General features: G+C 51.2%; 1 protein-coding gene across 1 annotated transcript in view; it reads left to right on the forward strand.

Moving 5' to 3' along the window:
- The first annotated feature begins 5,349 nt into the window (after window positions 1-5,349).
- KCNN3 (potassium calcium-activated channel subfamily N member 3) overlaps window positions 5,350-25,579 on the forward strand; it is a 163,428-nt gene continuing 143,198 nt past the window's right edge. The window contains exon 1 of the mRNA XM_007976953.3: window positions 5,350-6,618. Within this exon, the coding sequence (XP_007975144.1) occupies window positions 5,701-6,618 (918 nt within the window). The 5' untranslated portion in view covers window positions 5,350-5,700. The remainder of the gene's footprint in view (window positions 6,619-25,579) is intronic.

Raw genomic sequence — 25,579 nt, forward strand, 5'->3', positions numbered from 1 at the left:
CTTTATGACCCTATCCTTAGGAGGTTAAGGGTATCCGTCCAACACCACTGGCTTTTTTTAGAAAACCTGCCATTATCTGTCATTGTGTCTAAACTCCCTCCCTCCCTCCATCCATCTATCATCCATCCATCCATCCATCCATCCATCCATCCATCCATCCACCCATCTATCCTCCCATTCATCTGTCTGTTTGTCCATCCATCCGTCCACCCACCTATCCACCCATCCACATGTCCATCTGTCTGTCCATCCGTCAATCTATCCATCCGTCTAATAAATCTTTTCTTTTCTTTTTTTTTTTTTTTTTTTTTGAGATGGAGTCTCACTGTGTTGCCCAGGCTGGAGGGCAATGGTATGGTCTTGGCTCACTGCAACCTCCGCCTCCCGGGCTCAAGCAATTCTCCTGCCTCAGCCTCCTGAGTAGCTGGGATTACAGGCGCTCGCCACCATGCCTGGCTAATTTTTGTATTTTTTTTTTTTTAGTAAAGACGAGGTTTCATCATGTTGGCCAGGCTGCTCTTGAACTCTTGACCTTGTGATGTTCCCACCTCGGCCTCCCAAAGTGCTGGGATTACAGGTGTGAGCCACCACATCCGACCAATAAATCTTTAATGAGTAATTCATAGCCAGGCACCCTGATCAGTGCTGGGGATACAGAAAAAATTTAGAGCCCTTTTATGCAGGTCACAGCTTGTGGACAGCCATATGAACCATGAACCACTACTTTTCTTAAACCTATTTTCAGTTAGTCTTACCTTTCGAGGATAACAAGTTCTACAGACAATAGATTATGAGATTTTAAAGCTGAGTGATCTTAGAAATTATCTTTTTTATCTCACTATTTTACTGACGAGGAAATTGTGTTTATGATTTCTTGTGAAAAGTGCTGTGACTTTCTCTTACTTGCCTTCAAATGACCTCACCCAGGTTTCAAGTTTAGTCAGTTCGATTAATTTTTACTAAGCATCTGTTGTAAGCAGCTCTTCGGAAAAGCTGCAGTACAGCTGTGAAGAAGACATCATCCCTGCCCTAAAGGAGGTCATGGTCTAGGGGCAAAGGACACATATGGAGATATAGCTGTGTTGCTCTGTAGAGGCCCTGTTAGCATAGGCGACTGAATATACAGAAGGAGCTCCTGATTTGGGTTTGGGGAGTTCAGGGAAGCTTCTCAGAAAGAAGACCTTTGAGCCATGTCTTGAAAGGCAGAGAGAAATGTGTTAGATGGAAATCTGGGGGAAGGGCATGCCAGGCAGAGGGCATGCAGATGTGAAATAGCTTGACTTATGGGAGAGCTACAATAGGTTGGTGATGCTGGGGCTTAAGGAGGAAGGTGGTGAGGAATGAGCCTGGAAAGGAGGGCAGAAACCCAGCTCCAGCACGCTTGATGCTTGATGTGGAGCCAGTATGGCCAAGGCCACCCGTACTTTCCTTGTCTGCTCTCCCTGTCTCTCTGAGGTAAGAAGCTCCTCCACACCCCCCTTTGCAGACTAAAGAGGCCTAATTTGTCAGCCTCTCATCTTAAGGCAGCATAAGGAGTTGCTCCCCATTCTTTAATGTGTGGCTTACGTCCCACCACCTCCAGGAAGCCACCCTTGACAACCCTCTGCCTTCAATGAACTCTACTGTCTCGACCACACTTTGGGATCTTCATTGCTGTTTTTCGTCACCCCATGTGAGTGTAACTTGTCTCTACAGTGAGACTTTAAGTTCCTGAGGGTTGGGTACGTGAGTCACATGGTAATGTTTAATAAATACCAGTAAGAATGAATCCTTTAAATTTGGGTTTCAGGACATATGGCGAGTGTTTGAGCTTTGAGGTTGGACAAGCCTGGGTTTGATTCCAGCTTTATGACTGGTTTCTAATTAGTAACTCTGGGCAAGTTTTAAAATCTGTTTAATGCCTCAGTTTTTTCATCTATAAAATGGGTGATGGCCTCAACTCACAGGCTGCTGTGAAGACACGGTTGTGGCTGGGGGCCAAGGGCAGCATTGAGGGCTTTTCAACAGTGGGGCTTTGAACAGGCAGCAACAGCGGGAAGACGCCTGAGTGCGGTGCATCTGGAGGGCAGTGTGGAAAACCTGACATGATCAGGCCCTGTGGTTGAGAGCTCCCAGCTTATTCACTAACCTGTTGGTGCTTGACAGTTACAAAGTACTTGGCCGGTGCTCTCACTGGAACTAAGGAAATTGAAGGCCTGAGAAGATAAGCAATTGGTCACATAGTGGGCGAGTGGCAAAGCTTGTGCTGGTGAGAAGGAAGGCAGAGGGTGGAGTGCACAACCTGTATATAAGGATATAGGAAGCAGTAATGTGCCAATAAATGTTGAACAGCTAGGAAAAGGTGTAGCAAGCGGCTTCCAGGAAAACATAAGCTCTAATTTACAGTGTTAGCCGATTTCTGTGGTGTAAATACTCTGATCGTGACTGATTTCAAGCTGCTAATGTGACGTCACTGTGGAGTTAGGAAGAGATGTATATGGATGATCAGAAGGTCATCTTGCCTGTGGTCACACAGCCATCCCTGTGGCAGAGAAGGGGTCCAGCCTGGGCAGTCTGACACTTGAGCCCAAGCTTTAAACATGACTGTCCTCCTCCTCCTTCTCCTGTTCATGACAGGATAGCCATAACAAGGGGCATGAGCTGGCTCAGTGGCATCAGCTGTCAAGTTGCAGCCCATTTCCAGATAACCACTGATCTTTGGTGCTGGCATAGTTAGGGCTCTACCCAACTATCTCTCATCCTCATCCATGATGGCAGGACATGTTCTGATAGGCCCCATTTGGATCCCACTGGCACCGCCAGGAGAACTGGAGGCAAGAGTCTGGCCAGAAAGGTTAGCTGAGGCAGAAGGCAGCTTATGGAGGTGGAGTGAGTACAGAAATACCCAGGCCTGGAGTCTGTTCTCCAAAATTGATTTTTCACAGCCCAGAAACTGTATCTAGCACTAAAAAACCAACAAGAACAGCACATTTTTGCTACTAACAACATATTCATGGTAATTTATTAGAAGATAATGAAATCTAAGTATGCGATCTGGAGCCTTGAACCAAGCAGGTGGCTCTGTTTGGGCATGGAGGAGTGGGAGGGAAATCAGGAATACAGAAGGGAAGGGCAGGGAAGGCAGAGGATGCTGAAGGGGTTGGGGGTGGGTGCTAGAGGGCCTGGTCATGGGAAAACACATGAGACCCCAGGCTTGCATCTGAGGCCTGGTGCTGTGACTTCTAGTGTGTGTGTGTGTGTGTGTGTGTGTGTGTGTGTGTGTGTATGTGTGTGTGTGGTGGCAGGGGTAGGGGGAATGACTATGTCATTGATAATAATAAGAATCAAGATTATTATTTTATATTTTATTTTTTTTTAGAGACAGGGTAATGCTCTGCCACCTGGGCTGAAATGTGGTGGCACTATCACAGCTCACTGCAGCCTCAAACTCCTGGGCTCAAGCAGTCCTCCTCCCTCAGCCTCCTGGGTAGCTGGACTACAGGCACTCGCCACCATGTCCAGCTAATTTAAAAAATTTTGTAGTGTCTGGGTTTTGCTATGTTGTCCAGGCTAGTCTTGAACTCCTGGCTTCAATCAGTCCTCATGCCTTGGGCTCCCAAAGTGCTGGGATTATAAGCATGAGCCACCACGCCTGGCCAGAATCAAGATTATTGTGCAAGAGGAATTGTCAGGTATCTGGGGTTGTGGCTTGTATTACAAGTAATATTTAGCTCTCAATCTCAGGGTTAATGGGGGACTGGAGAGGTGAGAACTGATATACAGAGGGGACTCTGGGCTCATTTGGGGGGAGCTCTGTCCCTCCCTGACCTGGACACTTGCTGCTTACCAGTCAGGAGTGCTGCTTTAGAAGTTTCCTATGTGTATATGTGTGCATGTGTGCGTGCATGGGCTAGTGTGTGCATACAACCATGTACACACGTGCATGTGTGTCCACCTGCTTACATGTTTTCTGAGTGTGTGTCTGTGTATGTGTGCATGGATCTCCTACCCTTTCCTCTTCCCATCTAGGGAGGGAGCTGCACAGAGGCCAAAGGGTGATGGGGAATCAAGAGCCAGAGAGGAAGAGGCCTGCCTTTTAAAACCCCAGGTGTGCTGGGGAATTCCCTCTTGGTGACTTCCTTTCTGATTCCTAATGCTGCTGTGGTTAGAAATGAAAAGGAATTCAGCTCTGGTCCCATCCTTTGGAACCCCCTCTGCACACAGTGGGAGCTTAATACATACTTGATGATGATGCTGAACCTGGGAAGCCAGCAGCTGTTCCTAGCTCTGACTCTCAGAGCCCCATGGGACAAATCAGGCAGGGAACGACCATGGGGGAATCTTCAGTCTTCCTGCCAGATCACCCTGTGACTCCACGCCCAGCTGTTAGGGAAAGGGCTGGAGCCATGGTCCGCTTCACACACCCTGCTTTGGAGAGGCCAGTTCTTCCTCAGCAGCTTCTCTAGTTTTTCCCCTATCCAACATTTGAACAATATTTATTGAACAACCACTTTGTACTGAATATCATAGTGGAAATGCATCCTGGGAGACAGTATAGGATCTGTAGGGTCAGACTGACTAAGTTCAAACTCTAGCACCTTTAATTACAAGCGGGGTGACATCTGACAAGTTACGTATCTATGTTTGAGTGTTTGAGTGTTTTTTCCCCTTTCCTTTCTCTCCTTCTTCTTCTCCTCCTCCTCCTTCTTCTTCTTCCAATTTTCATCTGTAAAAGGAGAGTGATGACATCATTTTCGTGGGGTTGATGTGAGGGTTGGAAATAACAGAGAGGTGCCTGAACACGCGGCGTAGGCACTCAATCAATGGTAGGTGAGTTTATCCACCCAGTGTTAGGAGGCGTGGATCCCCCCTGCTTCTGTGACCTTGACGTTGTTACTCAACATCTGTAAGCATGAGGCTTTGTAAATGAGACCATACTGCCCACCTCCTTGGGTGTTTGGAGAATGTATCCGGATAATATATGTGAAACAACCTATCGTAAACCCTGGTGGTTAATAAATGTTTGCCTTCCCCTCCGTCTGCCCCCTCATCAGGGTGCACACCTCCCTTCCTTCGGAGGCCTTCTGTCCCTCCTCCCCATCGCCCAGCGTGAGCGAACATCCCTTATCGCCTTGGGCTTGCGGGTTGTGGCCATACCTGTCAGAGGAAAGGGGACAGTGGCTCAGCTCCGGGGTCGGGGAGCAAAAACTACAGTTCCCAGCCCTCGCTGCGCCGCCACTGGGGCCGGAGACTAGGACGCCAGGCCCCTCCTCTGGGGAGGAGCCTATGCGGGGGGCGGAGCTAGGAGGAGGTTGGAGAGTTAAGCCAAGCCAATGAGACCAGCTGCTAATAAGTGGGCTTGGCTTACAATGTAACAGTGGCAGGAGGAGGCGAGCGAAGCTATTGAGCCAGCGAGGAGTGAAGCTGATCCTGGCCTCACACGCTCCTAGAGGACCACCTCCTGAGAGAGTTCTTTCACCCCCTCTTCTTTCTCCAAGCTCCTCTCCTGCTCTCCCTCCCTGCCCAATACAATGCATTCTTGAGTGGCAGCGTCTGGACTCCAGGCAGCCCCAGAGAACCGAAGCAAGCCAAAGAGACAGGACTGGAGCCAAGACACTGGTGGGGGAGATTGGATGCCTGGCTTTCTTTGAGGACATCTTTGGAGCGAGGGTGGCTTTGGGGTGGGGGCTTGTGCTGCAGGGAATACAGCCAGGCCCCAAGATGGACACTTCTGGGCACTTCCATGACTCTGGGGTGGGGGACCTGGATGAAGACCCCAAGTGCCCCTGTCCATCCTCTGGGGATGAGCAGCAGCAGCAGCAGCAACAGCAGCAGCAGCAGCCACCACCGCCAGCGCCACCAGCAGCCCCCCAGCAGCCCCTGGGACCCTCGCTGCAGCCTCAGCCTCCGCAGCTTCAGCAGCAGCAGCAGCAGCAGCAGCAGCAGCCACCGCATCCCCTGTCTCAGCTCGCCCAACTCCAGAGCCAGCCCGTCCACCCTGGCCTGCTGCACTCCTCTCCCACCGCTTTCAGGCCCCCCCCTTCGTCCAACTCCACCGCCATCCTCCACCCTTCCTCCAGGCAAGGCAGCCAGCTCAATCTCAATGACCACTTGCTTGGCCACTCTCCAAGTTCCACAGCTACAAGTGGGCCTGGCGGAGGCAGCCGGCACCGGCAGGCCAGCCCCCTGGTGCACCGGCGGGACAGCAACCCCTTCACGGAGATCGCCATGAGCTCCTGCAAGTATAGCGGTGGGGTCATGAAGCCCCTCAGCCGCCTCAGCGCCTCCCGGAGGAATCTCATCGAGGCCGAGACTGAGGGCCAACCCCTCCAGCTTTTCAGTCCTAGCAACCCCCCGGAGATCGTCATCTCCTCCCGGGAGGACAACCATGCCCACCAGACCCTGCTCCATCACCCTAATGCCACCCACAACCACCAGCATGCCGGCACCACCGCCAGCAGCACCACCTTCCCCAAAGCCAACAAGCGGAAAAACCAAAACATTGGCTATAAGCTGGGACACAGGAGGGCCCTGTTTGAAAAGAGAAAGCGACTGAGTGACTATGCTCTGATTTTTGGGATGTTTGGAATTGTTGTTATGGTGATAGAGACCGAGCTCTCTTGGGGTTTGTACTCAAAGGTAGGGGCTGTGGTTTCTCTTTATACCTTGAACAAAAGGAATATGTAGGTAGCAAGAGAGGGATTGAGAGAGGGGGATTGAAAGAGAGAGATTGAGAGAGAGAGAGAGAGAGATTGAGAGAGAGAGAGAGAGATTGAGAGAGATTGGGAGGGAGACTGGGAGAGAGAGGTGGTGGTGGTGGTGAGAGGCGCTTGCTCAGTTATATTGAACACTCTAACTTCCCGTGGTTTTCCTTCTTGATCCCGGGAGAATTCATTCCTCGTTTCCTTTAGGGGGTAGGGGACATCCCCACACACTGTGTCTAATTTGCAGACTTTCTGTTAGGGAGGATTAAATAATCCCTTCTGAGAAATCCCTTTTCCTCCTGGCTCACTGGTACTAAAGCATAACCCAGCAGCTTAACGCACCAATTAATTACACTCCGCCTTGATGTGTTTGCCAGTTCCTGCGACTTCCCCTTCTTTCCTCCCCTCCCTGCTCCACTCCATTTTCCTGAGGATAAAAAAGAAATAAATGTCTGGGTGGGGGGTGGGGATTCCATACCATTGCCCAAGTCCCTTCTCTCCCTGTCTTCTTCCTCTCTTCCCAAGTTTCTATTTCCCTCCTCTTCTCAGAAACACTCAGGCAAAACAGAAAACCATTCATGACCTGTGTCTCCTGAGGGCATGGGGTAAAAATATAGGTGGAGGAAATCAGTGGTCCTTTCCCTCAGGAGAGAGGACTCAGAATAAACCTGCTGCTGCTTTGTAAACATCTCCTGATAAAATGGCTACAGGTGTTACCTGGGCAGAGCAGCTGGGCGCCGCCTTGGCATCAGCTGGGGGAGCACCTCTCCTTGGGATGGGATGACAGGGCTTGCCAGGCGGTCCCCGCGAGCCCGCGCCCCAGCTCAGCCCCAGTTCTCCCCTCCCACCTCAACTCCTTCTCCTTGGGATAAATAAAGATGAGTGTGTGTGTGAGTGCGCGCCCGGATGGAGAACAGCAGGCACTGGCTTTAGGGGGGAGCTGGCCTCACTGCTCCAGCCTCTCAGTCCAGCCCCAAGACAGAGGAGGGGGTTTCCCTCCCAGAGGGAATGGAGATGGAGGAAGGTGGGTTTCTGCCGATGCTCGGCTTGCCGGGGAGCTCTCCTGCTGTGGGCTGGAAGGCTTGGAGACCTGGGAATCAGTGGACAAGTGGCTACACGATACCCCCACCCCCAATTTGTTGGTGTGTGTGTGTATATGTGTGTAATGTGTGTACGTATTGCATGCGCCTGCTTGTTGCTTGGATTTTTCTATTTATTTGTCATTTGGGGCAGGGGGTGGCTGGCCGGGCTGGCCAGCGCGTAGCTGGGAGGGGTTCAGCTGTTGGAGGTTTCAAATAGAGCTTGTTTCAGGCAGGGCACAGCTGCTGCGAGACTGTCACATTCCTTATTGAAATCCAGCCGCAAAAACCTAGGAGGTGCTGATCGGATTTCCCCCATTCCCAGCATCTCGCTTTAACCGGGGATGGGCAGACTTTCCCGCCCTGGAAACGGGTGGGGCAGACCTGTCAGACGACCTGAATAGCCAGGACCAAGACTTCCGGGCAGAGGGTCCTCCAGCAACCCGGTTGCTGTCAGTGGGCTGCCCCAGCGGAGGGCAGCACCTGGAAGCTGCCTTAGTCAAAATAGCTCAAGGATGAGCGTCTCAGCGAGCAGAAGCGAGTGGGGTTTCCCCTGGAATCGCAGCTCACTTAGTCATTCCCTGTAATGAGCCTTTGCGTCTGCGGGTCCTTCTGCTCGCTGCCTTCTCAGAACCGCCTTTCCTGCTGGGCGCTCCAGGAGATGGGGCCGGCAGCCTCGCCAGGGCTGGCAGCTGCCCTGGTCACAGCCCTGGCTCTCTCCAGTCCTCCCTTGGAGATCAGGGGCCCTTGCTGGGGAAAACTGATGAAGGCCCCAATGCAAGGGGGGTGTGGGGAAGGGGCAACCCCAGCATCTTCTCTTTTCAGTGACACCGTGGTCAGAGTTCTTAAGGAAATGGCTCTTCCCAGAGGCAGTGGCTGTGCACAGGATCTATGCACATTTGTCTTAATGTGATGGGATCCTCTTCAGGATTGGGCCCTCTTCCCTGCCTGAGGCAGGTGCCAGCCCTGAGGGGGAACTCAGGGAAAGGGGCTTTCCCAGAGATGCGGAAGGCAGATTTTAGGTGAATGAAGGGGGAGGCCACCTGAGGTGCCTGGCTTCCCCCATTTCTGAATCACGGACCCTCATAGCAGCAGTGGCGTGCACCGAGGGCACAGCAGCTGAGAGGTCCTTCTTGCCTCAGTTGCCACTTCCTGTGTGCCTTGGAGCTGCTCCTGAGATAAGCAGAGTTCATTGAACTTGCTCACCCACTCACCCATCCCTGCACTGGCCATCCAGGTTTTGAGTCATTTATGGAACAAGTATTTTCTGGGTGTCTCCTGTGTACCAGGCCCTGTAGACACCCTCTCTCCTGGTGGCAAATGGGATGGTTTCAAGGAACTGGGCCAGAGTTGGAATCCCAGCTCTGCCACTACTATTTGTGTGATCTTGGATAAGTCATGGAGCTTTAGCGAGCCTGTTTCCCCAGCTGTCGAGGAGGGAGAATTAAATTAGAGACATGTAAGGCACGTATCTGCCTGCTCAACAAATGGGACCTATGGTGATTGTTATTGATGATGACAATGATGAGAGGAAAGGAGATGTCTTTTTCCTGTTATCTAATTCTGGCTATAAAATGAGTTGGGGCCTTAACAGATTGGGATCTAAGACTTGTCAATGGAGTGAGAAGTTGTATCTGGGAGGGAAGAAGTTCTGAGAAGGGACTGGGTCTGACTAGAGACCACCTTTAAACATGGTCTGTTCTTGGGGGGAGGTGAATATCTGTGTCCCAGTTTCATGGAGGAACTGGTCTCTTCTCCTCCATGGTCTGGGTAAGATGAGGAGTCACAGCCCAGGAGAGCTCAGGGATATTCAGTGGATCCTGGGGAGGGATGGGTGACAGTCTTTTGCTGGAGAGTTTTGTGTGCCTGGTTGGCCCTGCTGACCAGTCTGGAGGCAGGCGGATGGATGAGGCAGCCTCAGGGGTACCAGGCAGATTAGGTAATTCTGCCCTGCCAATGGCAGCTCCCACTCAAAGGCTCTTGGGAGGGGATTTTTCCCCAAGTGATTGAAGATTAACTAACCTTGTGCCTGAGCTGCTGCTCTCTGAAGTTCTCCGCCTTTTTTCCCGTGGGGTTGTGGCCTTGCTGTTTACCTATGTTTGGCGGGTGCCTGTTGCTGGGGGAGCAACTTATCATGCAGGTCTGGGTCTCTTGAAAAGGAGGGTGGCATGTGCCCCGAGCATGTTCAGTTAATGCAAATGGGAGCCAGTGTGAGGGGGTTGAGCAACCGGGACAGAACATCCCCAGCTCCCGCCTCACAGGCCTGTAGGTGCTGATGTTGGAAGGAAGCTCTGCTAGGAGGCATCAGCATGGAGCAGGGAGGTGGGGCTTGATTCCTGGGTGAGCTCAGATAAGAGGGGAGCTTCTCATTATTATGCCTGGGACATGAGATCAAATAGCAGAAAGATGCCTGAGATGGCCCCAATAGGCTCCTAAAGGTACCAGGTGACCCTTGAACCAAATGAGGAGTCCCTTTTTTTTTTTTTTTTAATAGGCAGGTTTACTCTCTGAAGGCTTAGACATTGTGACGAGGCCTGGTCTAGAGATTCTGTTGAGAGTCTTAGTCACGCCATCTCTACCTATCAGTGCCACCCGGATAGAGCAGCAAGGACCTGTGAAGTCCTTCTTGGTGTTCTTTATTTTCTTTTAGAGCTGGTTTGGGACACACCCACTCCATTGCATTAAATTACCTCTATGCTCTCTTCCCTGGGTTCAGAAAGAATTAGGGAGGGGAAAGGCCTGGCTGCCCTCCCCTTTCCCCAGGCTGTGACTTCACCACCCTGGCTCTGACATCATGTTGGTGGCTGAGCTGGTACCTCTGTGTGGCTGGCAAGGCACCCATGGGCCTCATTTCTCAGGACCTCAGGCGTTGGACTGCGGGATCGTCTCGGGGAGGCTGGAGAGTGCTGGTGCGGCAGCGCGGCTCTTCTTTCCCACCAGTCTGTACAACCTCCAGCCGCTTCCCCATGCCTGGCCTCGAAACTAGTCTGCATCTCTCCTCCCAGGCAGAACCAGTCCTCTGCCCGCTCCCCCACATGGCCCCGTCTCGCCTGCCCCACCGACTTCCTGCCCCTCTGCTCCTCTCTGCTGCCCCTGCCTGGTCTCGTTGCTGGGGTAACCCAGGTGGCAGAGAGGAGCTGGTGTGAAGGTGCTTATCTGGGTTGCCCTGTCTGCTCCCATGGTGGCTTCTTTACCCACCTCTAGTTACTCTTTCTTCAGACAACCTCATGGGAGGCCACCCTGGTGGCACAGGCTTCTCCGCATGCCCAGGGGAGCCTGGTCCTCTGGCCGTTCACTCTTTAAAGAGAATGGCCAAGGCTATTCTCTTAGGCCAAGACCAACTTGTCTGTCTCTTTGCAGACCTCAAAGAGGTCTGTGAGTCCATCCCCAGCCTCCAGACCAAATGGCTGAGTAGTATCACTGGTTCCAGTTCTGATCCTCTGCTCTCCCTGGTCACAGAAGCCCTGTCTGCAGAAGGGCAGAGCAGCAGCCCAGGCTTGGCTGGTCAAGTGGCTCTGCACCTTCTCTTTGGACCCAGGTGCTGTTTTGGGATAGGTTGTTGGCTGTCACAGTGTCCTGGTATTTTTGAGAAGATGCCTCTGGCTACTGGTGCCTGCGTTTCAGGCCATGGTGGAAAAGTAGGAGTAGGATAGATCCTTTCCAGCCCTTTCCATGGACCCTCCCTGTGGGCTGACCTGCAGGACCAGGACGCAGAAAGCAGGAGACTGGTTGAGAGCCTGTGAGCCCGCTGCTGAGGGCCCTAGGCACACATTTTGTCTTCACAGGTCACACTGTGTCGGCCCACAGGAGGGTGAGCATGAAAATGGCCTTCTGACAGCGTGAAAATGGCTTTCTCTGCCGCCCGCCCCAGGGTGGTGGTGACTTTATTTATAATCTTTGTGGACAGTCTGTAAATGAGTCAAACATTTGTAACCCACAGGGGGACAGCTAACTTTTTATATATGCTTCTCCTTTGCGTGTCATCACACTATTTATAACTGCCCTGGGGAAAGACTTCATCACACATCCGGACTTCCCTTCCCCACAGGCGGTGTTACCCGGGTGCTCAGCCAGGGGCATTCTGACTGGGGCATTTATCTCCTGCAGAGCCTAACTAGAAAGCCATCTGATGGCCTCGCATTTCTCTTATTGCACTTTCAGGAAGAGGGATTTGTAAGGCCATGGCCAAAAGATCTGCTTTAAAAAATGTAAGGTACAGAAAATCAAAATGAAAAGAAATTTGAGTAACCTCTGTAGAGAATCTGGGGCCTGGATGGAAATGTAAGATCAGAATAGAGTGCTTCAGTTCTGTTGCAGTTATTTGTGAAGCACATTTGGGGGAGAAAATGAGTGTGTGTGGGGGTTGTGAGGGGCGGCTATATATTGATGAAATACCACTTTACTCAGCTCAGTGACAGGGAGACCAGCACGTTCATTCGTAGTTCTTTTTCTTCTCTTTCTTTCAAAACCCCAAAGGGAGAGCAAGAAAGCAAGCCACTATTCCTCTTTAAATAATGAGGGTGGGGAATTCTGAAACTGTGCTGTTCCCAGGAGCTGTGGGGAGGAAAATTCTAGTGCCTTTTCTTCAGGTGAGGAAAGTCCGGAGGAGGCGAATGGGTTTTTAAGTGTCCCCTCCCCCGACCCTGTCATTCCACCCCCAGGTGCTCAGCTGGGATCTGAGGGAAAGGAGGGGAGGAGCGGCTGGGGGCAGGGACCACGCTACTTTCTGGTCGCCCAGCACTTCAGCTGGGCTGGCCGGGATGTTGCTGAGTGACAGGAGAGGGGAAGGCAAGGACCATTTGTGGAGCGCTGGGCTGGCTTTGCATTACACCCGGGAGTACGAGGAGCAGGTCGTGCTCACCGCCCCCTGTGTAGATGAAGTCCCCGGGCCACGCTGACACGCTGGTGGTGGTGGCGCTGAGATAAGAACCCAGGCCCGTTTAGCTCCCGGGGTCATGTCCTTTCCCGTGCCTGCTGCTGCTGGTTAGATTGCCCATATCCTTAACACAGACAAATTGAGTTTATGGCCCTGAGACCCGTGATGCAAAATGTTGGAACAGGAGGAACTTTACCACGAGCTGGGCAGGAAGGGCTCGATGGAGGGCAGGAGATGCCAGCGCAGGACCTGGAGAAGACAGTGCTGGAGGGGTGACAAGGGCAAGTGTGGGCCCCCGGGGTAGCCTAGGATCAGGGTGAGATTGTGGACTGGCCCAAGGTCAGTTCTTGATGCCTCCTCTCTGGAGTCTGGTGCTGCTGCCCTCAGGGTGATACCGGGCAGGCTGTGAGGGGGGTAGGTGTGGGGATTACAGGGAAAATGAAAGCCTATCCTGCAAAAGCTCCTGCCACAGCCCCTAGCACTCCCACCCTCCACCCCTGGAGGGCCAGCAGGACCCCTAGACCTGACTGGACATGTCCATACACAGCTCTCTCACCCCTCACCTCTGCCTTGCTCTTCTTTAGGCTGCCTTTTTCCTCCAGCACTGGCTGTGTGGCTGTTTATCAGGGGACAGTCACATGAGCTCAGCATCTTACATCTTACAAGGTATTTTCATCCCTGGGTCCTTCATGACCCTCACGATGGCTGGCCCAGGGCTCATGATGACCAACTATCTCAGGGATGAGAAAACTCGGCTGCACAGGGGTCCCAGGGTTCAGTGACTTGCTCCAGGTGCCCATCTCAGGAGAGATGGTACTAGAATGAGAGCTCAGGTCTCAGTGCACTTCTGGTTTCCCTATTGCAAATCCCACCACAAACTTCTGCTGGGGATTTGAGCAAGGGACCTCGAAGGGTTTCTCCATTCCTGGTTCTAGAAGTTTCTTCTTCATTCTTGAGTCCCATTTTCCTGTGTCCCTGTCTGTGCCTCATGCCTCTGTTGAGCTCTGTCGTGGGCACTGAGTGCTGGGAAAAGGCCTGTCTCTGCATTGAGCCCCTCAGGAGGTGCTTCTGCCTCTTGCTTCCAGCTTGTTGTGTGATCTTTTGTCGAGTCCCTTCTCCTCTTTGGGTCTTGTTTCTCTGGCCTTAAAACAGGAGCTGAACTCCATTCCTGTGCTGAGGCTTTGCAATCCGATTCCAGATCATGTTTCATCACAAGGATGAGCAGCCACAGTCCCGAGAGTCCTGTTCTCAGGGGTGTCAGGCAGCACCCAGATGGCATCCATCCCAGCCGGGCGGTGGTTTATGGTGTTGGTGCTTGGGAGGACTGAAGAAGGAGACAGTGACTCAGACTGGGGATGCTGGGTGGATTCCCTGTAAGGGGTTGGGGGGTCCCTGAAGGACTAGACAAGCCAGGATGGGAGGGGCCCGAGCAGGGGCTCAATTCTGAGTGTGAGAAGTCCGGGGAGAGGGGGCCGAGTGTGTAAGGAACAGAGTGGGCATGAGGACGGCTTCGGGTTGCTGCCGTGTGGTGCACACAGGGGCATGTAGGGAGGACAGAAGAGACTGTCTCGTCAGGAGAGGCTTTGGGCAGCAGTGAACACAGGCCCAGGGCGAGGGCACAGTGATGGATAGAATATTTGGTAGCATCGGTAACCACCAGAGCTGCAGAGTTCCGCACACTCAGGCCCTGAAGACCTGATATCCTTTCTCAGAGGTGGCCGGGCTTGGTAGTTAAGTTCTTGGAGCCAGGCACGGTGGCCCATGCCTGTAATCCCAGCACTTTGGGAGGCCAAGGCAGGTGAATCACCTGAGGTCAGAAGCTCGAGACCAGCCTGACCAACATGGCAAAATCCTATCTCTACTAAAAATACGAAAATTAGCCTGACGTGGTGGCACACACCTGTAATCCCAGTTACTCAGGAGGCTGAGGCTGGAGAATCACTTGAACCTGGGAGGCGGAGGTTGCAGTAAGCTGAGATCACACCACTGCACTCCAGCCTGGGCGACCGAGCGATACTCTGTCTCAAAAGAAAAAAAGACTTGGGTGGCACACCAGTGATGTGTCCTCTGGGAACTTACTGAACCCAAAGTGTATTTCCTCAATGTTAAGAGGGAATCACAACTACTGGCTATAGCAAAGCAGCCAGCACAGAGCCAGCCACACACTGGGTCTCAGCAGCTGGCAACTGTTGCCTTTATTAGAGTGGTGGTTAGAAGATGCCACCTGGAGCATCAAGACTGGAGGGGCATGTGCACCCACGTCACCCCTCCACTGTCTGCAGGTGGCCGTAGACGAGCTGGTGTCCCTGCCTGGAGAGCACGTGTGGAACACGCCCCTTTTCTCATGAGGTCAAATGGCCTCCCATCCATGACCAGCTCCCCAGTCATGTTTCTGGATAGATCTTGCTGGGTGAATCTGTGAGTAGAAAGGAAGTGGGCTGTTCCCTGGAGGGCAGGGCTGTAGTGGTGGCCTAGGCTGGACTTCTGAAGCCTTCTTACCCCATGGGGCCCAGTTATTCTACACTCAGTCAGCAATTTGTGGTCTAGGCAGAGCTAACCGGGTGTGGACATGCAAATCGGACAGGTGGAGAGAGAACAAAAATAAACCCATGGGGCCAGGCCAGAGGCTGAGAGGCCTGGAGGAAGGTCAGGGGGACATACGATGACCAGGCAGAAAAAGGCTGAGAGAGTAGGGCCCCGGGAAGAGCTGAACCGGGAAGCTGGCCTGTGACAGAAGCAGGGAAGAAAAACATTGCTACAGCTTGCCTGATGCGTCACCAAGAGAACACAATTTCCCCTTCAAGACTTGAGTCAGGGTGCTTCCTAGAATTCCAAAGTTCCTTTCTGCCCCTTCACCATGCTTGGAGCGCCAGGGCTGCGGCAGTGGGTGACGTTCCCAGCCAGGTGCCAGGGGGCAGGCAGCAAGAGCAGCTGGGCAGGGGAAGGACGTGCCTAGGGCTTGCCCTTCGTGGCAGCCATATTTTTTTCACAAGCCCTGGTGGCAGGGTAACCAGAGTTGTATTCTGAGCAGAGCCTTGATGATACTAAATGAACAGCATGCAAATGATGTGTGAAATAATATGCAAATTGGCATCTGTTATTTTTGAGTCAGCTTGTTGGGCATTTTTCTTACAGGACAGGAGTGATGCTCAGTGTCAAATGAACAGGAAAGTCAGCTTAAAGGACACTCCTTGCAGGGACTGAGCTGGCACCTACTCCTTAGAGCTTGCTCATACCAGGCCTGCCAGGCAACATCTATAAAGACAGTTGTTTGGTGTTTTGCTTCAGGTTATAGATGGAGAGACCTATAAAGGTGGGTGCCCTGCCCAGGGTTACCCAGTACGGAGGGAGGAGGAGGCAGATGACCTGTTGCCTGGCTTGAGCCGTCGAACCTTGCTGACCTGTCAGTGGCTTTGAACTGAGGGGGCCCTGCAGGGAGGCAGGGACAGGCTGCCTTTGCTCATTCTGGCCCATCTGCCACTGTTGGTTTTCCTTAAGCTCTGTGCCTCAAACTCTCTGAGCCTCATTGTCCCTGTTTGTAATGGATGTGTGGAGACTGACATCCACTAGCCTGGGGAGGATGACACTTGCTAATGGTTGGTCAAGTGGCCAGCCCGGCAGTGGGCGCTCCTAGGCTGCCAGCAAATGGTGGCTCCTCCTAGCCCCTTTGCCTGAGTTGGCACCTGCTTGTCTCCTCACAAGCTTCCACTAGCAGGGAGTTTTGCAGAGCAAAACCCCTTTTGAGATTTCTGATTTTAACAAATTGGAGTTTAGCTATTTTCTTTCTTTTCTGTCTTCCAGTGGGTAAGATGTTGGCCCCCAAAAAGCTCCCATACATGGGAATGCCTGGAGAGGCCGGCATGGGTGATGTTACCTTCTCCCAGGGTGAGGGCTTGGGGTAGGCGTGTTGCTCAGGGCTGAGCCACCGCCTTTGGAGGAGTTCAGAGCTGGATGGCATTGGTGGAGGATGCAGGGGAGGCCTCCTCAGGGAGGCACCATACCTGCCCTGGATGGCCAAGCTCTGTTGGCCAGACAGGTGTGCTAGCCTGGGTGGGCATGATCTCTGCATATGCCTCCCAGCCCTGTGAGGAAGGCAGGGAAAGGACCATCCTCCTCCTTATAGGACCCCAAGGCCCATAGAAGTTATGTGGTGGCTCACACCTGTAATCCAGCACTTTGGGAGGCCGAGGTAGGAGGATCGGTTGAGCCCAGGAGCTCGAGACCAGCCTGGACAACATAGTGAGACCTTGTCTCAAAAAAAAAAAAAGTTACGTGACTTGTCCAAGGCTACTCAGCATTGTTAGCGGCAGGGGTATAGCTAGAATCTAAGAATTCCTGGTTTTAGTTCTTCCTCTCTTTTTCTTTTTCCCATCCCTCTTCTGGAAACATATCCTGAACACCCACTGTGTGGCAAGCCCTGCTCCAGGCGGCAGGAGTGCAGAGAATCTGTGCCTTACAGACTCTGGGGGGGTCTCTCCCCAGCCAGATGTGTTGTTCTCCACCAACTCTTCCTAAGAGAACATAGGCTTTCCCCGTAGACCTGGATTCAAACCCTGGCTATTCAGCTGTGTGGCCTTGCACAGCAGCTTCTTTATCTGGGAGGTGGAATTTTAATTCCTCTTGTGGGTAGAGAGGTGGAGAATTCAACGTGGAGCAGAGCTGGCACCCGGGGGCTCTTGTCCGTGCTGGGCAGTGGTGGCTTTTGCCTTTGGTTGTTTCTTCAGGGAGCTCAGTGGCCTTGGGATCATACGAGGTCCCTCATGCTGGGCCCAGGGTTCCCAGCCCCTCCTGCTCTGGGCTGGACCTGGTGTTAAGCTCTGCCAAGATGCTTTCCTCTACTCCGGGAGAGTAATGGTGCTGAGCCTGGTAGGAGGGCATTTTGGCAGAAGACACCTGACGGGGTGCACACTATGTGCCAGCGATGGAAAGATCCCTCAAGAGTGAAATGAAATTGATGCAAACTGAGAGCAAGTCTAGGATGGAGTTGAGTCATGAGGGTTTCCTCGTGGGTGGATGGGATCATATATAATGCTTGTGTCCACAGCAGCTTGGGGGAAATGCACCGCTTTCATAAAATGGGAACTTATTTTTCCTTTCATAAGAATGACTCCAAAGCAACACCAGGTCTTATTCAGGAGTGAAGAGGTGACAGGCAGCGGAGGAGAAGAGAATATTTGTTAAGGACCTACTATGTGCGTTTACACACCTCATCTCATTAAGCCCTCACAGCAACCCTGTGAGGTAGATATAATTCTCCCCATTTTACAGATGACAGATCCAAGACTCAGAGAGGTTAAGTGACTTTCCCAGGGTCTCACAGCTGGGAGGTGGTGGAGTTCGGATTTGCACATAGGGGAGTGTCTCTGACGCCCGCACACTGTGCAGCAGACACACTTTTGCATATCACACCCTAGACTGGGCTCTTTCAAGCCAAAAAGCTTCTCCTTGCCTCCCTGAGCTCTCCACTCCTGCCCACCCTGCCCCTTACTCTGCCACCCTCACTGCCCTTCCAGCCTCCCCCAGAGCCTCGGGGATGTTTTGTGCTCTTGGAGGGAGGAGGGGAGGAGGGGAGGAGGGTGCTGTCAGTTTAGATACAGGGGTTTGCTGAAGCTCTAGGTGCCGTCTGGGCTCTGGGGCTGAGGAAGGTCTCCTGTGGGCCCTGGAGGGGCCAGCCGAGCCCTCAGTAGCGTGTGTCCTAGTGTTCTTGCCACAGCTCTGTGGCTTCCCAGCTGTGCAACCTCATTGAGAAAACTGACCTCTTTGAGCCTCAGTCTCCAGGTCTGTGAATGGGGTTAACAGTGTTTTCTCCCTCTCATGAGAATGGGTGTCATGAGGAATAAATGAGACAAGGGCATCCCCTGGCGTGTTCTGGTTGGCTCTGGAGGTTCAGCACCAAATAGACATGGAGCTCACAGACTGGTGGGGGAGGCAGGCACTGAACGAGTGGCAATAGGTCTGATGTAAGCTTTGCGAGAGACAAGGCCACACACATATGGCTTGGGTTTGACCCACAAGCCTGAGACTTGATGTCCCATGCGTCTGTCTGCTCCCCTTCCTCCTGTTTCCTGAAGGTCCATCTCACCCTCACTTCTTCCATCCTTCCTCGTATCTGTCTCCCAGGCCATCCTCTGATTCTTCTATACCGGCCATCTAGCCTGGCATTAGGAGAACAGGCTTTAGTGCCGGGCAGATCTCCGGTACAGCACTGGCTGTGTCACTCACTGTAGGCCGTGTGGCTTTGGGAAGCTGTCTCGGTGCTTTGATTCGCAGTTTCCATGGGGGTGAATCCTGCCCTGGCCGCTGGGGCTGTCATGAGAGTTAATGAGATTGCTGTTTGTAAGGCATGGGACATGGTTGCTGGCACACATGGAGCGCTCTGTGAAGGCCAGCTGAGTTGCAGCTGAGGAGAAGCGTCCTGGGCTAGGTGTGGGCAGCTTGGTTTCTGGGCCTCTGTTTTGTCATCTAGAGAGTGAGAGAAGGAGCCTGAGGAGGGGATGTTTCCTGCATTGGGCATCTGCGGAAGGTCGTGAGCACCAGATGGAGTTACAGAGAAAACTGGAAGAAAGCTGTGCTATTCCAGCTGGAGGGGGTCCTCGTGGATGGTGCATGTTGGCAGGGTGGGCTGTGGGGGGCGTTATCGTCCTGTCCCACAAGCGAAAGCCTGTGAAGACGTAGTGGCTAAGGGGATTTTCTCACTCTCAGGAGACAGCTGAGAGACAGGCCCTTCTGGCCAGCCTCCCTCCCTGCTGCCTCCTCCCTGCAGGCCAGCCCTTGGCACGAGGCCTGCTTGTCTCCTGAACCCTCCTAGCAGCAGGGATTTAATTACTATAATGTAAGTAGCTGTGGCTTGAGGCCTTCTGGTGGAGGGGAAACAGATTTGTCTTCTCACTAGGAGAATAAAAGTCTATGGAAAGGAAAAGAAATGTACTTTTCCCCGAGGTACCTGAGGCTGTTGGTCTCAGGGGAGCTTCCCTCAGGGCAGGGAGAGGGAGCATGGGTGGCAGCAGGAGAAGGCACCACGTCTGACTCAAGGACCCTTGGCGCTTGCTTTTGCTTTCTGTGGGATGACTCAGCTAAGCTGCCTCTGTTTCCCCAATGACCCTGCTAACAGATCAGCCTGACGTTTAGTAGGCATCTGTCAAGCACCTACCATATGCACTTCGAAACTTCCAGCTGAGTAGCGAGCCCAAGCGGAAAAATAATTTTATTCATTTGACAAAGTTATTGAATGCCTGTTATGTGCCAGTGTATTGTTCTAGGCACCACGGATATACAGTCATGCGTTGCACAGTCTAAGAAATCTGTCATTAGGCGATTTCATCATCGTGCGAACATCATGCAGTGCGCTTACACAGACTAGGTGGCATGGCCTTCGGCACACAAGGCCGTATGGTGGAGCCTACTGCTCCCAGGCCACAAACCTGTACAGCCCCGTTACTGTACTGAATACTGTAGGCAGTGATAACACAACGGCAAGTATGTATCTAAACATAGAAAAGGTACAGTAGAAATACTGTACAATGGATACAAAATACTATATCTGTATAGGGCGCTTACCATGAATGGAGCCTGCAGGACTGGAGATTGCTGTGGGTGAGTCAGCCAGAGAGTGGAGAGTGAATGTGAGGGTCTAGGATGTGACTGTACACTAGTGTAGGCTCTGTAAACACTGTTCACTTAGGCTAACTACATTTATTTAAAATAGTTTTTTCTTCAATAACAAGTTAACCTTCCCTTACTATAATTTTTGTTTGTTTGTTTTGTTTGAGACAGAGTCTCACTCTGTAGCCCAGGATGGAGTGCAGTGGTACGATTTCGGCTCACTGCAACTTCAACCTCCCAGGTTCAAGGAATTCTCCTGCCTCAGCCCCCTGAGTACCTGGGATTACAGGCATGTGCCATCACACCCGGCTAATTTTTGTATTTTTAGTAGAGACGGGGTTTCTCCATGTAGGCCGGGCTGGTCTCAAACTCCTGACCTCAAGTGATACACCCGCCTTGGCCTCCCAAAGTGCTGGGATGACAGGCATGAGCCACTGTGCCTGGCCAAATTTTTCACTTTATAAGATTTTTATACTCTTTTGTAATAACACACACACATTATACAATTGCACAAAAGTATTTTCTTTATATTCTTACTCTATAAGCTTTTTTCCATTTTAGAAATATTTGTTTTAAAAAATGTATTTTTACTTACAAAATTTTTTTTTTTTTGGTTAAAAACTGAGACACAAACACACATTAGCCTGGGCTGACACAGGTTTGGGATCATCAAGATGTCACGAAGTGACAGGAATTTTTTCAGTTTCGTTATAATTGTACAGGACCTTGACTGAAATGTTATTATGTGACGCATGACTGTGGTAGAAAAAACCCACAAAAGAGAAAAATCTTTGCTGTCAGGAATTTACATTTTAATAGGTAAACCTGATAGTAAACTATGTAAGTTAATTCTGTATTATATTTGATGGTGATAAGTGCTATGATGAGCATTATAAAGAACTTCTTCCCTCCCAGATACAACTTCTCACTGCATTGACAAGTCTTAGATCCCAATCTGTTAAGGCCCCAACTCACTTTACAGCCAGAGTTAGATAACAGGAAAACGACATCTCTTTTCCTTTCATCATTGTCATCATCAATAACAATCACAATTGTTAGGACCATTCTGGATGGGAGTGCAGGGGCTTCTGAGAGGAGAATGGTCATATTATTTTATTTATTTTTAAATTAATTTATTATTATTATTATTTTTGAGACGGAGACTCACTCCGTCGCCCAGGCTGGAGTGCAGAGGCACAATCTCGGCTCACTGCAAGCTCTGCCTCCCAGGTTCACTCCATTCTTCTGCCTCAGCCTCCCGAGTATCTGGGACTACAGGTGCCCGCCACAACGCCTGGCTAATTTTTTGTATTTTTAGTAGATATGGGGTTTCACCGTGTTAGCCAGGATGGTCTCAATTTCCTGACCTCGTGATCTGCCTGCCTCGGCCTCCCAAAGTACAAAAGTGATGGGATTACAGGCATAAGCCACTGCACCCAGCCTTTTTTTTTTTTTTTTTTAAAGACAGAATCTCACTTACTCTTGCCCAGGCACGATCTTGGCTCACTGCAACTTCCGCCTCCCAGATTCGAGGGATTCTCCTGCCTCAGCCTCCTGAGTAGCTGGGATTACAGGCACACACCACCACACCCAGCTAATTTCTGTATTTTTAGTAGATACAGGGTTTCACCATCTTGGTCAGGCTGGTCTTGAACCCCTGACTTCAAGTGATCTGCCTGCCTCGGCCTCCCGAAGTACTGGGATTACAGGCATGAGCCACCATGCCCAGCCGAGAGTGGTCATTTTAAATAAGTGCTCAGAGCCAGGTGCGGTGGCTCATGCCTGTAATTCTAGCACTTTGAGAGGCCGAGGCAGGAGGATCGCTTCAGCTCAGGAGTTTGAGACCAGCCTGGGCCATATAGTGAGACCCCTTCTAAACAAAACAAAAAATTAGCTGGGCATGGTAGTGCATGCCTGTGGTCCCAGCTACTTGGGAGGCTGAGGTGGGAGGATCACTTGAGCCCAGGAGGTCAAGGCTATAGTGAGCTGTGATCGTGCCACTGCACTCCAGCCTGGGGAATAGAGTGAGACCCTGTCTCAAAAAAAGAAAAAAAAAAAAAAACCCACAAACAAAACTAATAAATAAGTGCTAAGTGCTCAGGGCCAGGCATGGTAGCTCACGCCTGTAATCTTAGCACTTTGGAAGGCCAAGGGAAGAGGCTTGCTTGAAGCCAGGAGTTTGAGACCAGCCAGGACAATATGGCAAGACTCTCATCTTTATTAAAAAAAAAAAAAATGGCTGGGTATATTGGTGTGTGTGCCTGTAGTCCTAGCTACTCATGTGGCTGAGGTGGGAAGATCGCTTAAGCCCAGGAATTCGAGGATGCAGTGAGCTATGATTACGCCACTGTGCTCCAGCCTGGGCGACAGGTGAGGCCCTGTCTCTAAAAATAAACACATAAATAAATAAATTAAATGAGTGCTCAGGGAAGGCCTTACTAAAAAGGTGATGTCTGTTGGAGGATCTGAAGTTGGTGAGGGAGCCAGCCACCTGGGGGAAGAGGAATAGCAAGGTGAAGGCCCTGGGTGGGGATCATGCCTGGTGTGGTGTAGACAGCACTGTCCAGTGGACATGAAATGGGAGCTACTGCTGTCATTGTAAATTTCTGAGTAGCCATATTAAAAATAGTGAAAAGAGAAAAGTAGAATTATACATGTTAATAATATTTTTAATTCAACCCAACATAGCCAGAATATTATTATTTGAATGTGCAAGCAATGTAAAAAATTATTGAGATCTTTTACACTCTATTTTTTGTACTAAGTCTTTGAAATCTGGTGTGTCTCTGACACAGCATATCTCAATCAGACATTAAGTTTTCACTGGAGATACTTGATCTGTATTCAGAGTTTATAAAATTTACAATTAAAAGAACAGATTTGCTGGGCATGGTGGCTGACACCTGTAATCCCAGCACTTTGGGAGGCTGAGGCAGGTGGATTACTTAAGGCCAGGAGTTCGAGTCCAGCTAGGTAACGTAACATAGTAAGACTCTCTCTCTAAAAAAAAAAAAAAAAAAAAAAAAAAAAATTAGCTGGGTGTGTGGCATATGTCTGTGGTTCTAGCTACTTGGGAGGTTGAGGTAGGGGGATAGCTTGCTGTTGAGGCTGTGGTGAGCCATCAGTGTGCCACTGCACTCCAGCCTGGGCAACAGAGTAAGATCCTGACTCCCTGTCTGCAAAAAAAAAAAAAAAAAAAGAAAAGAATAGATTCACACACTCAAGTTGTTGAAGGTGTACTTGAAATTTTTCCAATAAAAGAATGGAGTGTACAGGAGGCTGAGGCAGGAGAATGGCATGAACCCGGGAGGCGGAGCTTGCAGTGAACTGAGATCCGGACACTGCACTCCAACCTGGGTGACAGAGCGAGACTCCGTCTCAAAAAAAAAAAAAAAAAGGAGTGTCTTTTTATATGTAATTTTAAATGAAATGGACTTAAAATCCAGTTGCACTGGTCATGTTGCAGGGGCTCAGTGGACACACGTGGCTGGTGTCGCCACATTGGACAGTGCAGGTCTGGGCGTAGAGGGGACGCCTGTGAGGCTGATTCAGTGAGTGGAGGGAGCATGTGGGCGGGGGTTATGAGGTCACAGGGGAGGCGGGGCTGGCTCTGCAGGGTTTGTAGACTGTCCTGAGGACTGTGGCCTTTACCCTGGGTGAAACGGGAGCAAGAGGAGGGCTTGGAGTAGAGAAGTGACAAGATCTGACTTACATTTTAATAGTATCACTCTGACTGCTGTGTTTGGAACAGACAGGGAAGGGGCAAGCCAGGGCCAGGGAGCCCTCTTGAGAGGCGATGGGGACATCTCAGGTGAGGGTGGTGACGGTTTGGACCTGGGTGGTAGTACTGAGTTGGTAAAAAGTGGCTGGGCCGTAGGGCTATTTAAAAGGAGGGCATTCTGATGAATTGGATGAAAGGTCATGGTGTGCAGGGCAGGCAGTGGTGAGAGAAAGGGGATGTCAAGGATGAGGCTGAGACTTTTGGCCCAAGCAACTGGGAGGATGGAATTTCTGTTAATTGAATGGAGAAGACTGTGGGAGAAGCAAGTTTTTTGGGGAAGACAGGGAGCTTGTGGTTGGACTTGTTAGGTTTGAGGTGTATCGATTTTGATATAATGAGGGTAGCACATGCCCCAGGGGTTGTAGGAGGTCACAAGATGGTGCTTCAGGCTGTGGAAAGCTGCCTGGGCTCCTGACCCAGAACAGATGACTCCTCTCACCTTCCAGAGGTCTGTTCCAGGCATGGCTGTCAACATTAAAACAACGTTCGGCCAGGCACAGTGGCTCACGCCTGTAATCCCAGCACTTTGGGAGGCCGAGGCTGTGGATCATGAGGTCGGGAGTTCAAGACCAACCTGGCCAACATGGTGAAACCCCGTCTCTACTAAAAATACAAAAACTAGCCGGGCATGGTGGTGCACACCTGTAATCCCAGGTACTCGGGAGGCTGAGGCAGGAGAATCGCTTGAACCCGGGAAGGCAGAGGTTGTGGTGAGCTGAGATTGTGCTACTGCACTCTAGCCTGGGTGACAGAGCGAGACTCTGTCTCAAAAAAAAAAAAAAAAAAAAAATCAACTAAGTTATCCGTGCCTCCAGTGACATGGGTGTTGACTCCCTGATGGTCATTGGAAGTTGCTAGGGTCTTTCTGAGTCAGTCCACATTTCAAGGTCAAATCTCCCTGCTCTGGGCTAATGAATAAAACACGTCATAAATGCACAGAAGTTCCCCCAGCATGGCCCGGAAGCCTGATTTTATGGAAACTTACTGAAATGGTACAAAACGCTAAAGATATGCATTCCTAATTTTCTAGCACTTTCAACTCCACAGGGATGTTGGGGGAAGGGATTAATGAGCTTGGAGAGGTGGAATAACCTCCTCAAGGTCTCGCAGCTGGGGGAAGGTAAGCACTGGATGCTGAGAATCACTAGCCTCACGTGCGTCAACCATGTCGCCAAATGTCCAAAGCCTGCAGAGGGCCCAGGGCTCTCACGGACCACACAGGGAAGCCACTGCACTTGTTCCTTTTAAGGCTGGGAGGAGACTGGGGAAAGGCAGCAGGTATGGCTTTTGAGGTCTTCTCCTAGCCCAACTGGTGTCTGATGCTGGCACCTGGGCTTGGAGGGTGAGAGTCTTGGGACCTGTAGACCAAGGCCACCTCACTTGGGCAGCCCAGGCCTGCTGGACATGGGCCTTCTGACTTAGTTTCAAAGCTGGACCCTGACGCTTGTTGGTTGCATGACTTCAGTGATTCAATCTTTGAGTTTATCTGTTTCATGGGGGTGATGGTGCCTGCCTTGCAGGAGTTTTGCAAAGTGATGTTAATGAAGGAGCTTAGCCC

The sequence above is a fragment of the Chlorocebus sabaeus genome, chromosome 20, assembly GCF_047675955.1.
Source record: "Chlorocebus sabaeus isolate Y175 chromosome 20, mChlSab1.0.hap1, whole genome shotgun sequence".
Classification (NCBI taxonomy): domain Eukaryota; kingdom Metazoa; phylum Chordata; class Mammalia; order Primates; family Cercopithecidae; genus Chlorocebus; species Chlorocebus sabaeus.